General features: G+C 40.7%; 1 protein-coding gene across 4 annotated transcripts in view; it reads left to right on the forward strand.

Moving 5' to 3' along the window:
• ARHGEF12 (Rho guanine nucleotide exchange factor 12) overlaps window positions 1-12,502 on the forward strand; it is a 169,086-nt gene extending 156,584 nt beyond the window's left edge. For all 4 annotated transcript variants that reach the window (XM_070803551.1, XM_070803552.1, XM_019974985.2 and 1 more), the window contains 8 exons: window positions 602-689; window positions 1,321-1,407; window positions 1,532-1,611; window positions 1,906-2,139; window positions 4,311-4,781; window positions 5,982-6,298; window positions 7,423-7,492; window positions 8,391-12,502. In XM_070803551.1, coding sequence (XP_070659652.1) covers window positions 602-689; window positions 1,321-1,407; window positions 1,532-1,611; window positions 1,906-2,139; window positions 4,311-4,781; window positions 5,982-6,298; window positions 7,423-7,492; window positions 8,391-8,401 — 1,358 coding nt within the window. In that variant the 3' untranslated portion in view covers window positions 8,402-12,502. The remainder of the gene's footprint in view (window positions 1-601; window positions 690-1,320; window positions 1,408-1,531; window positions 1,612-1,905; window positions 2,140-4,310; window positions 4,782-5,981; window positions 6,299-7,422; window positions 7,493-8,390) is intronic.
• Window positions 12,503-13,650: the final 1,148 nt, after the last annotated feature.

Below are 13,650 nucleotides of genomic sequence, written 5' to 3' on the forward strand. Positions count from 1 at the left end.
GCAGTGTGACATTTACCAAAAGAAATATTGAATTTAGCCACTGACAGGGCTTTCCTCTTTTGATATGGTGGGGAAAAAAGCAAAAACAGGAGAAGTGGGTGTGGTTTAGGTTTTTTAAAAATCAGTTTAAGTTAGAAAGTTACACATTAACAGTACTAATAATGAAGATCCCTGTTTAAAATTCTTAATTCCATGGTGGTAAGATACATTTATGACCTTGTTTCATCAACACCTACTGAATATTACCAACTACCCATTTAGCAAAAGGGCAATGTGGAATAAATGCAAAAATAATGTTTAGTTCAATAATTTCGATAATAGACACTTTTTTGTTTTTAATAAATTACTGTGGAATTAGTGTTAGCTTTTATAATCTTCGTCTTATTAAAGTATAATATATATATATAGTATAAGATAAAATAATTTGCAGAATTTTTAAGTTGTATTTGATGAGTTTTACTAAGTGAATGAGTGTCTACAGAGTGATCACGTGTAACCTTTACTTAGATTAAGATGCACAAGAGTACCAGCATACTAGAAACATCTTTCACAGCCTCTGTGGGTCATATCGTTAGAGTAAATTTGTCTTGTTTTTTTTCAGATAACAAAGCTTTATTCGTCATCTCCATGTCTGATAATGGAGCCCAAATTTATGAACTGGTGGCACAGACAGTTTCTGAAAAGACTGTGTATGTACTGGACATAGCTACCTTGCTCTGTTGTGTCTTATTATTCTGAATATAATATTCCACAATCTTAACCTTGCTTTTGTAATAGGACTTTGAAAACCAAAAACTGTATGGAAACAGATACTTCCTCTGTATTCTTTGAGAGATGTTCTTTTAAGAACTTGTTCTTTTAGACAGCTGTCTCTTACTTGGGCTTCCCAGGTGGCTCTAGTGGTAAAGAACCCACTTGCCAGTGCAGGAGTTGTAAGAGATAAAGGTTTGATCCCTGAGTCAGGAAGATCCCCTGGAGAAGGGCATGGCAGCCCACTCCAATATTCTTGTCTCTTACTTGGAAAAGTATCTTTGCTAAAGAAAAAATTCTACAAGTGTCAAGTGAAGTTTTTTTAATGGGTAGTGTATCCATAATGTTGTTAGGTTTTTCTTTAAAGTATAGAGTTTTTATAATCTCTACTTAATAGTATGTCTCCAAAATAAAGATAACCTCTGGCAGAAATAGGGTTTTTTGTTGGTTGGTTTGATTTGGTTTCTGGTATAGTTCGTTGTTTTTACTTCTGCTGTCTGAGTATGTTTAAAATGTGTTTCGTTTTCCTTGCCCTTCTGAATGTGTTTTGTGCTGTTTCCAAACGTGCAGCTGGCAGGACCTAATATGTCGGATGGCCGCATCCGTGAAGGAGCAGTCCACAAAGCCAATCCCACTGCCCCAGCCGCCACCGTGCGAGTGAGTGTGCCTCTGCTCCTGAGTGGCATCAGAAAAATGATGGATGATTCTTAACATTTTGTTGCAGTGATCTTTAGGCACCTTGTGAGGCTAAAAGGTTATTTATTTATTTTTTCTTCTGCAGAGGAGACAACGATGAAGAAGAACCTCCAAAATTAAAAGTGGAACATCATGACATTTCAGTCACTGGTCTGCAGAGTCCAGGTAAACTGTTTGTCAAAGTTAACCTGGAAGAAAGTAGTCTACATGCTAGTTAATAAAATGTGAAGAGACTCTTAACTGCTTTGGTTTATGCAGGTTCTGGCATCTGCCGTTCACTTTAACAGACTTTGCTCATGCGCCTTCTGTGTCATCATAATGCCACACTAAGTGCATGCATTTTACTTCGTGGACAGTCTCTGTAGCTCCTGTGGTTATTTTTTTCCAAATATTTTTCTGGGTGCTTCACATTAAAAGTTTTGCTAAGATGTATTCTACTTTCTCTATTCCATTGAACAGACAGAGATTTGGGATTAGAGTCTCCTTTAATGTCATCAAAACCTCAGTCTCATTCGCTGGGTACCTCTGGGAAGTCGGAAGTAGATGACCTCTTTGTGGCTGAGAGACAGTTTGCAAAGGAGCAGCATGCAGACGGGACACTAAAGGAAGTCGGAGTGAATTATCAAGTCACAATCCCAGATCCACACTTGCCTGGCTCAGAAGAACGGTGGGCCCTGGATGCACTAAGGAATTGTAAGTTCTATTCATACATTAACACAGATATACTTATTAAGCACGAGAGTTCTGTAATGTACTATGCAACCATTTAGGGAGAGTCAAGAAAGTATAAACTATGAATTTTCCCTTTAAGAATTTTACGATCTAGTTTGGAAGATGACAGAAAACTTTCCCCTACCTTCTTAAGTTTTATAGGTATGTCAAAATTGATCTGGTTTGAGTGACCAGAGAAGGGAAGCATTAGAAAACAAGAGAGCTGTGATTACTTTCCTAAAGAATGGGTAAGACTCAAAATAGGTATTTATTAACAGGAGAATAAATAGAAGTCATTCAGATAAGAAGAATGGTAGGACCAACAGCAAAAAGGCTAAACCTCTGGGGGTGTTCAGAAAGAAGTGAGTAGGGCAGCTGGCCTGTGTGGGAGACCACACAAGCTAAAGGAGTTGTGGGATAGGGTTAGAAAGCTGGAGGACACTTTGTGGAGCCCAGCTGTTGTGGACCCTGAAGACTAGATTGAAGGGTGGCACCCCACGGAGTTTTGAGGACTATTTCAAGCTACAGATATTCTTCTGTTTTTCTTGTGGATACTGTAATATTCTTCACCGCAGTCCATTCTTCACACACACACACACACACACACAGATGCACAACTGGGTGGTCCTTGCCACTCTGTTAGCTATCTGCCCCCCTTTCCAGCCTGGTTGAGAACCACTGGTGTAGACAGGAGTGCATCACATGTCTCAGGTGTACTGGAGGAAGGGAAAAAGGCTGGCTGCAGAGAAAGAACCATTTGAAGTTTTTAAGCTGGAGTGTATGTATTAGTAATGAGAAAGAATACTCTGGCTGAGAGCTGCAGAAGGATTTGAATGGAAAGAGGATTGGTGTGGTCTGGGCTTGAGGCTAAATGGGTTTGGACTAGAATGGTGGAATGGTGTTAGAGAAATAAAATTGAAGTGAGGAACCAACAAATACGTAAAACAATTGACTTCTTTGGATGTGAAGACAAAGGAAGGGGAATATTTAGAGATAATTTCAGTTTTCTTATCAGAAATAAAAATTAGAAAGGACTGCCACTGCCCACTGCTACACTTTCTTTTCTCCTCCTTTCCTTTGCCATAGATTGTGGGCTCAATTTTAAAACATTGAGATGTAGGTAATGAATGGCAAGCCTTTTAAGAGGAAGGATGAGCAGGAGGTTGGAATTTTAAGACTGGAACTTTGGAGGAGGTTAGGGAGAATGGTGGCTCTGAGTATCAAAGCCATATGAATTCATAGCATCTCTCAGTGAGTAACTGCAGAACAGAGAGACAGAGGGTCAAAGACCCAAACCCATGTGGAGACTTTATTTAAAGGGAAGACAGAAATTAAGGTAGTTGAAAGTAGGGAATTGGTCAAGTCATTTAAGACTTACTTTATTCTAGACTCATTGAGTTAACAGTGGTAATGATTTCTGATGGTTTCACTAACATTGTTCCACTGACCCTCTCATTGAGTGGCCTCACAGCATACACTGGCCCATTTAAAATTAAATTGGTTCTGTTTTCAGCAACCTAAGGAAGCTGTGTTACTTAGTGAGGTCATTTTTAAAAACTAATAAATATTTCCTTATCCTTTGAAATTATGCATGGTACCAAACATTGGAATTAAATTTACAGGCCAGCTTTTTTTTCTTTGTCACCATTTAAGGAGATTCTTTGGGTTATTATAGATGATAAAATTAATGTTCTAATAAAATTAGAAAAAGTAATGCCTATGTAGATAGTGTCTGTTTCTGGAAAAAGCAGAACTTTCAAATTCTTTTGTTCAGATTAATACAGCTTTTCTACATCCTTTTAAAAAGTACCTTGGGGGTATTATTCCAGTTATATAGAAGAAGAAGTGGAGGCAGGCATGGTATTGATTATTTAACAGTTTTAAATAGGAGAATAATAGGAAAATCTCCATTGAGAATTCTTCAAGTTTTGTGTTTTTTTTTTTGTCTAGTTTAATGTTAAATTTTCTCTAGATGGTGTTTTATTTCATTTTTCAAACCAAACAAAAAATGATTGTGTGAAATTAATGTTTTTTATTGTATGTTAGTAAAAAGGTACTGGCTTTAAGAGAGAAATTATAATTCCTCTAATTTAATTCTGTCTGTCTGAGGTTATGTGAATGCATGTGTTCTCCCCACTTCCTAAATCTTCTAGTGGGTTTGTTGAAGCAGCTGCTGGTACACCAGCTGGGCTTGACTGAGAAGAGCACTCAGGAAGACTGGCCACATTTTCCAAGATGCAGGACAGCCTCTCTGGGGGTGCAGGCAGACAGTGGAACCCAGAACCCTGAAAATATTAAGGCCTGTCATCCTGTTGAAGCACAGATGCCCTTTAGAACTGGAACTGGTGACATTTCAACTTGTTACAGTCCACGGACTTCAACTGAATCTTCTGCTCCACGGGATTCAGTAGTACTGGCATTCCAAGAGAGCCAGGCAAGTGACATTTTAATAATGGACCACATGATTATGACCCCAGAGATGCCTCCCTCAGAGCCAGAAGGGGGTCTTGATGAGAGTGGAGAGCACTTTTTTGATGCCCGTGAAGCACATAGTGATGATAATCCATCAGAAGGTGATGGAGCAGTTAAAAAGGAAGAGAAGGATGTTAATTTGCGCATCTCAGGCAAGTTCCTTTCACATTTAAACTTTGATTTCGATCGTCGTTATTTGTCCTGTGTGCTGAAATCGATGTTGCTTGGATATCCGTGTATGTGTTATTGTATGTGTTATCTCACGTGTGTGCCTGTGTGTCTGTGTATAGTGTCTGTTCTTTCATGCAGTAAATACTGTCTCGACTCTATGCTGGGCCCCATCCTAGGTCCTGGGAGATGGAACAGTGAATAAAACACAGAAAAATTCACTCTTCTCATGAAGCTTCACCACCACTTGGGGAAAGAGTAACAATAAATAAGTTACCAAATAAACAGATGTCAGATAGTAAGGATGATACAGAAAAATAAGTCATACTGAGGGGCACAGACAGTAAGGAGGAAGGACAGGGTGGTCAGGGAAGAAGGCCTCTCGTGAGGTAGCACTTGAGCAGAGACCCAGGGGAAGGGGAGGAAGGCGCTGTGTGGGCGTCCAGGAGTAGAGTGTTCCAACAGAGGAGGTGAGCACACAGTCTGCGAGGCCAGAGCAGGCGTCCTGTGGTTAAAGAGCACAGGCTGTGGGAGAAAGTGGTGAGAGATGAGGCCACGTAGGTATTTGACAGGGAAAGTGGTCATAAGATCATATAGGGACTCGGTAGTTTTCAGCTTTTAACTTGTAAAATGCTAGCAAACATTAAGTTATTCCAGAATTACCAGGAATGTTTGCTAAGTGTACCTTTAATCTGAAGTAAGAAAATTCTGATGTCCTGAAAACATAACTTGGAAATTTGGGACTTAATGGCCTTTCCCCCTCTTTAATAGCTTTTAAGCTATTTCAGATATTAAAGAATCCTCTGGCAATGCAGGAGACCCCAGTTCGATTCCTGAGTCGGAAAAATCTGCTAGAGAAGAGATAGGCTACCCACTCCAGTATTCTTGGGCTTCCCTAGTGGCTCAGCTGGTAAAGAGTTTGCCTGCAATTCAGGCCACCTAGGTTCAATCCCTGGGTTTGGAAGACTTCCTGGAGAAGGAAAAGGCTACCCACTCCAGTATTCTGACCTGGAGAATTCTATGGACTGTATAGTTCATGGGGTTGCAATGAGTCAGACACGACTGAGCAACTTTAACTTTCACTTCACTAGCTTTTAAAGGTGTCAGCACATCACCCCACATCTATTTTCCGATGTGTTGGAGGTGGTACTAACCTCTTCACCCTGTCCTGTCTCTGTCCGTAGGAACCTATCTGATCCTTGATGGCTATGACCCGGTGCAGGAGAGCTCCACAGACGACGAGGTTGCTTCCTCGTTCCCCCTTCAGCCCGGGGCAGGCATCCCCTCTCTGGACTCTGGACACCAGCAGCAGCCTTCTCCCCAGAATGCTCATTCTGATGGGGCTGTTTCACCGTTCAACCCAGAATTACTGGTCCAGCAGCGCTGGGGAGCTATGGAGGATTCCTGTTTTGAGATCCAGAGTCCCTCTGCTTGTGCTGATTCACAAAGCCAGATCATGGAGTACATTCGTAAAATAGAGGCTGACCTTGAACACTTAAAGGTACCTCGGACTTCATCCTTAGGAGTCGGATATAAGAAACACGTTTAACAGAGAGGAAGTGTAGAATGATCAACATGCTGATGTCAGTAACCTCGCTGAGGGTCTAGACTTGTGTGTTTTCTCTGACCATTGTCTGTGAGTAGACCTGGATGAAAAACTAAGGTCGGCGTTGTTTTATCGGGTTACACATCACAAGAGCAGAAAAAGTTGTACTCTATAAACTGTGTGTGTGTATGGCTTTCAAAGTTTAAGGACCTAAATACATTTGGGATGATTGGCTGACCTCCATGAGAAAATGTGAGCAATAAGCTGAGATAGGTGGAGTTTGTGTAGTTAGGAATCTAGGCTGGGAAGTGCCTTAACTTGCCATCACCTATTAATTATCTGTGAATTGTAGGGTGATGTTGATAGTTTCCCAGATGCTGTGACAGAGAGAAATTGTCTCCAGTGGCTCCAGTGGTAATCTAAAGACCTGCCTATGAGTAGGGGTTCTGTAAATGGGCAATTGAAGATGTCACTGTGTGAGCCATCACTGCAGAACTGACCTGTGTGGTCATTTCTGACAACAGGACTCTGTAAGTTTGCCATCCGTAGGCACAGGTACCAGAGCCCAGATGTTTTGTCATGACATTACTTAGAGGTTTTGGGGGCAGAGTTCAAAGTGTTCTTAGTCTCTTAGCTAAAGATTGATCTCCCTTAGTTTTTCTTTCACCTTCATGTGATAGGTTTTCCTTTCTTTGTAGGATTACATATAGGGATGTCCTGTGGCTGGTAAGATTCTAAGAGGCCTTCGAGGGCACATTGGCTCTAACTTAGTTCATGCCACATATGGGATCGTTTTCAGGGTGACTCCAGGGCAGGAGGGAATAATCACCTCTAATAGTTGCCCTCTCCTCTACTTTCTTCTGCATGGGAACATTTTAAGTTATTCACTCAAGGGAGGAACAGGTAAAAGGAAATGAAATTTACTTCTTTTTTTTCCCTATTAACAAAAATTTTAATGATGTTAATGTTAAATTTGACAACTTAGACCTGTAATATACAAAAGCCTTCTTTCCTATTTTCAAAATAAAGTTTTTTTAAAATGATGTTTGAATGAAAAACCTGTGGGTTTTATTTTACAGAAGGTGGAGGAAAGTTACACCATTCTTTGCCAAAGGCTGGCTGGATCAGCCCTCACAGACAAGCACTCAGGTGTGTGAATGCTGTGGGTTTCTGACTCAAGAATCATCCTGCCTGAACAGTCCAATGAATGAAATGATTTATTAGTCTTTAAAGTGAAAACCTTGTGAGATTCTGTTTCATCTCTTAAAAAAAAAAAAAAGATACTTGTTTCCGAACATCATGCATCAAGCAGAGGCCACTGTCTGCTGACTCGGCTCTTCCTCTCAAAGAGGAGCTGCAGTTGTCAGTCCCCACGCCACTCGCGTTCTGTCGTCCTTCCCCTTTGCAAAAGCAAAAGGCAGAGCTGCAGTGAGGGGGTAAACTGAGGCTCCGCAGCGGTGGAGGCAGGCCCTCCTCGGGTCCTGCTGTGCTTTCCTGTCTCCCAGGGACCACAGATGGTTCCCGTGTTCAGTGCAGTAGTCTGTACTCATTTGCCTTCATTCTTTTGAATGAGACTATTCCGATCCAGAAACAAAGATGTTAACAAGGTCCACAGGTTTCAGATGTATTCTCTGTGTTAATTTTATTTTTATTTATTTTTTTTAATTTATGTATGTATTTTTGGCTGCACTGGGTCTTCATTGCTGCGAGGGCTTTTTTGTAGTTGCGGCGAGTGGAGGCTACTCTCCAGTTGCAGTGCATGGGCTTCTCATTGTGGTGCCTTCTCTCGTTGCAGAGCATGGCCGTTAGGGTGTGTGGGCTCAGTAGATGCCGCTCACGGGTCTAGAGCACAGGCTTAATAGCTGTGGTGCACAGGCTTAGTTGCTCCTCAGCATGTGGGATCTTCCCAGATCAGGGATTGACCCCGAGTCTCCTGCATTGGCAGGCGATTTCTTTACCACTGAGCCACCAGGGAGGCCCTCTCTGAGTTAATTTGAACTCAGTCTTTCTCCTTAATTTGACCTCTACACCTCTTTGTTCTTCCCAGATAAAAGTTAGAGCCACGTGTCCTGGAGGTGACTGCAGGTTGTTGGATTTGAGCACCAGCCTTGTCTCACCATGTCCTGGCTCCAGTGTGGACGCTGAGAGAGAGTGTGACGTGTGACGGAGGATCTGCCTGCAAACACCCTGGGGGAGCCATGCCCTCCGGGACCCAGAGCAGGACTGGGTCTTCACAGCCTGGCAGCTGCACAAGTCTGTCCGCGAGGGGACATCCGTCCTCTCGTCCTGCTCTTCTCACTCTCGGAAATCCATTTTGATTCAGAACAAAAACCAAATGTATAGAGCTTTGGGTGTAGAATATGAAATTTTACTTAGACTTAAGAGAAAGAGAAAATCAGATGTATTTATTTGACTTCATTCCGTATTTGAAAGCACATTTTAATTTTTATTTTGCCATGTTTTGTTTTAATTGAGTAGTGAGAGTTTTAGCCCTTTGTATTTAGTACACCCAAGGATTGACTGCTCCTGAAGCAAAGAGTTCAGGATGGGGTATCAGGAGGTGGCTGGAGAGGTGAAGAGGGGGAGGGAGTGGGCAGAGGAGGGAGGAGCATGAGGTCTCTACCGAATGATGTCCCGTGCCCTCTGCTGTCCCGGAGGCTGCTCGTCTGAGGGTCCCCTCAAAAGCGTACTCAAAAGTCCTCTGCTGCGACTCCTCCGAGCAGAGGACTTGAGCTTTGTGCTCCCAGGTGCGGGGCTTCCTCTCACCTGAGGCCAGCACCTCTTCTCTGTAGCTGGGATCTGCTCCCAATGAACAGGAATCCTCAATGTACTAAATAGCAGGCACTTGAAAATGGGTGTGTTTTCTTCTATCGTCTCCTTTTCTGTTGAGGGTTGGGATTTGGGAGGGAGAGGAAAGCAAATTTTATTTTCTTGACTATAAATTTGTTATCCTTGGTATTGTTTCATTTTTATAATTATACATTAGACCTTGGCACTTGTGTAAAATAATCCCTGCCAGCTGAGCAGGAAGCGAAAACAAGCAGAGATGCTTCAGGTGGTGGCAGGGGTGGGGGCTGCTGAGGAAGGGTGGGATGGGAGCGGGTGAGAGTGTGGGAAGGTTATGTAACTGAATCACTACTGAGTTGAACAATGGCTTTCATGAGCCACGGGTACTGCTGATTATAAGGCCAGTAAAATTTTAGTACCTGGAGGTTTGACTCTGATTTTTGCACTGATGGTGCCAAAGGGCTCTTAGAGTTTGAGAAGAGAGCCAAGGGTGGAGTGGAGAAGGATGCGGTGGAGAAGGCAGAGCTGCTCCAGCCAGCTCCAGAAGCACATCCTCTGACTTCACTGCTGGAGCTTTTTCCACACTGGTGCATGACTGACCTTAAAAATTGCAGACCAGAACATACACTGGATACTGCAGGCAAGGCGTTGGGAACTGCCTGCTCTAGAATGAATAGTAGCCCTGGCAGCACCCTCCAGAGGATACATGTTTCAGAACTGCAACTTGAGAACTCCCTTCAGTTCTGTTGGCTTTCTGTGGTTTTCTTTGTGCATCAGGTATATATTAATGTGTTTTGAAGTATTTTTGCCAATCAAAAATGAAATCATTTGTCAAATATTACAATTCTGTTAATACACAAGGAGTTGATCCACTGCTCATGTCTTTCAGTAGTACCCTCTGAACTCTGTGGGTAGTTAAGATGTAATTTTGCTCTCCCTGCCATCCGCTCACCATCTGCCCAAAAAAATATATATATATACATTATATATATATAATATATATATAAAATTTCCCCCCATCATAAGTGGTAAGGATTCCCAACTGTGTTTATAAACACCACTACAACTTAGCAAAGCTCATCTATGTCCAGATTCTTGTTTCTGTCTTTCCAAAAGTGATCTGTGTTTTTAAATAGACCAACTTGGATCGTTGGACCTCATCTATAAATTAGAATTTTATTTTGATTTATAGCCCAAGTATAAATTAAAATGGGATTAAAAAATTTAGAAGCAGAATCTAATATATAAGTAAAGCTTGGGACTTGAACTTTCTGTATCTCTTAAGAGAAACAAGTAGAAACCAAATGGTTACATTGTGCTGCTGGAAATAATGTAGTCACTCCCAACTAAAAGGGGTACCTGTAGTTACTTGACACTAATACCATCAGTGGGCAGTTAATCAGAAGAAAGGTAAATACAAATAGAACTTTCATCTTAACTTCAGATAGTACAGGGTCATTGAATAATTCCCTAGCACTCATTTATTTAAGAAGATTTGTACGTTAGCAGAGTTTTAGTTTCTCTTCTGGTTCAGCCAACCCCTTGTCCTTAGCAACTGTTTGCTTTTCCTTTTCCTGAAGTTTAACCTCTCCTTGGAACAAAAACAGGGCTAACTGGAAAAATATTTTGACTGTTGCTCTAGTACCTCCAAATAAATTCGTATCTAGATCTTCAAATGAAGCCCCCAAGTGAAGTCTAATTCTGAAAAGATTCCACGATTTTGAGTTTTCTTTTCTATCTCACCAGCCTCATGTCTTCCTCCTCCTCCTCATCCTGGCCTCCCATGCTCTCCTTTTATTTTTATTTTTTCCCTTTTGTCCATTATAATCACATCCATCCTACTTTGATACTATACCTGCCTTTCAGGACAATGGAATTAGGTAATCTCTTTTTGGGTGAGACTGATGACCATCAAAGCCGTTTTCTCCAAGTTGGTGACTGAAGTTGGAATCAACTTCCATGCGGAAAGATCCAAGGGCGGTGGACAGAGCCACCTTCCCAGAGCAGGAGAGCGGGTTTTAGCTATCGTGACCTGCCGTGACCCTGTGCTCTTTCCCGTGGCCGTAAGGGATCCCTTGCTGTTAAGTGGCAGATTACATTTGAGGTGTCTCTTTCCTTTTCAGAGAACAAAGTTCAGCAAGGCAAATCAATAAACCCCAAAGTGCTGTAATTTAAAATCATGATCACTGCCCTAGAAGTCATATATTTCGTGTACTTTAAAACCAGCTATGAATAACTTGGACTGCTTGGGTTATCTTTGGCTATTAGGACGTGAACTGTAACTATTTATTATAATGTGCTACAAAAAAGGTGCTTTTTTGCTTTCTTTTCCCTGAAACAACTTTGATCGACCGTTAGAAAGGATGAGTCCCTCTCAAAAAATTTTTTTGTTAATTTGTCCTTGGAGGAGGGTGGGGAGCCAGTGTGATAGTAAAGGAGAAAAGCCCACTGTTCCCTTATTTTTGAAGCTAAAGAAAACAATTATGCCTACTGTGAGTTGTCTTTTGCTCGCATACTTTTTTCTTTTTGATATCATTAAATTCAGTGTATTATGTGGAGCTTCTGTATTTCAAACTGGAAGTCTTCTTTGAAGGTGGTATATGATGTAATTTTGAGCTACAAGAGCTTTGGTCAGTCTTTCCTCCCCTATATATCACAGGGGGCAAGGTTCAAAACTGTGTTCAGAGGACCTCAAGATAGAAAATTAAGCAGGACCTTCCAGTCATCTTTCTGCTGGCTAACTTTTTATTCCCTAGAATTACAATTCCTCTTTTAAATCTTTTTTTTTCTTTTTTCTCTGACTCCTCCACCACTTTTCAAAGTGATCTGCGTAATTATTCTTTCCTCAAGAAAAGAGTTCCTTTGCCTTGTTCTTCTCCACTGGTACTGATGGTTTTGAAAATAAACTGGTAGGAAAAAAAAGTGTACCTCCTAGAAGGAAGCCCTGCCCGCCATTTCCAGGTGCCAATGGCTAAGCAGGTGTGCCACAAACATAACTGTAACTTGTGCACACTGTGGGTCACTCTTAATCAGCCTCTTCCTACTAGAGCATTTTATTTTCCTTGTTCACCGTACAATCATGTACTACTCTTTAACAGAAATTACTTTTAAAGAAATCTGGAACTATCTTAAAAAAAAAAAAAAACTTTATTAATAATCATGTATTTTTACTGATCACATTTTGAAATGCCTAAAAGACTTTATTGTTCTAATTATCCAGATGTACCTTTGTAAAATAGCTCTTTTATGAATTAGCTGATAAGGCTGTATGTTTCTGGAACAAAATATTGGTCATCTAAAAACTCTGTTTTCTGGGGTCTGGGAAAATAGAAGAATGAGAATTCAAATATTAAATATGCTTAAAGGAACCAAGTATGTGACTTTTTATTTACATTCCTGTTGATTTGTCTTATTCAAGTTATCTTAGAGAAGTTTTGACACCAAGGAGGCCATAATTAATCTCACTGGCGGTGACTGTCAGGCATCTTCTACTGGTCAGAGCATCTTTACTAGTGAGGCAGCCAGTTGACCTCTGTAACATGTAAACTTCCGTGGGGACACTCACAGCTGGAATTGCCCCAGCATCTGGGGCAGTGTTGTTTGGGTTTTTTTTTTTTAACAGTTTTAGTGGGATATAATTCATTTACTGTACAATTTACTCATTTAAAATGTACAATGATTTGGGGCCTATTACATTATTATTTTTTAATGGTAGTAAAATATATATAACATAAAAACTTTAAATGTACGTTAGTGGGGTAAATGGAGCAGCCTTTATGGCTTACTTAAAGGTAACTTTGGTTTAATGCTACCCTAAATGAAGTAAGACGTCTTTATTACCATTCTTATCCCTGGTGTTGGACTTCCTAAACTACCAACCATTTCTATGCTTTTATGGATCCCATTTCAACTCTTTCATTTCAGAACCTCAAGTTTTAGGCTTTGGGGTATGTTGGTTTCGACATAGAGGTGTAATTTGATTTATTCTTCATATATTTTAGTTTCCAGTTATTTAGCATGTGTTTGATAGATCTACTAAGCATAATAATAAAAAAAAAAATCAGTGGAGTTCTTGGTGGCCTAGTGGTTAGGATTCTGGCTTTCGCTGCAGTGGCCTGGGTTCTGGTTCAGTCCCTGGTTGGGAAACTGATTGTGCAAGTCGTGTGATGCCGCCAAAAAATAAATAAATAAATAAAAATGCTTAGTGTTTTGTAGATCCTTTACTTAAACCTTAAAAAGTTAAGTCAGATGTACTTGCAGCAATTAACCTGTTTGTATAAGCTCTGCTTATAAACATAACTGATAGAAGAAATAAATACCCATACCTTCTTACAGAAATGGAGAAGGTCAAACTCTTGTCTTTGCATGTGAGCATTTACTTCCACCTTTTGACTGGTTCACCAAAGTTTTAATGCCAGCTTGAAAGATAAGAGGATCTGTCCTCTTAAAAAATTTACTTCTCAATTAAAACTTTATATCTTCCCACTATGACGAAAGTTGTGAAACATTACAGATAATTA

The sequence above is a fragment of the Bos indicus genome, chromosome 15 (genome assembly GCF_029378745.1).
Source record: "Bos indicus isolate NIAB-ARS_2022 breed Sahiwal x Tharparkar chromosome 15, NIAB-ARS_B.indTharparkar_mat_pri_1.0, whole genome shotgun sequence".
In the NCBI taxonomy this organism is placed as follows: Eukaryota; Metazoa; Chordata; class Mammalia; order Artiodactyla; family Bovidae; genus Bos; species Bos indicus.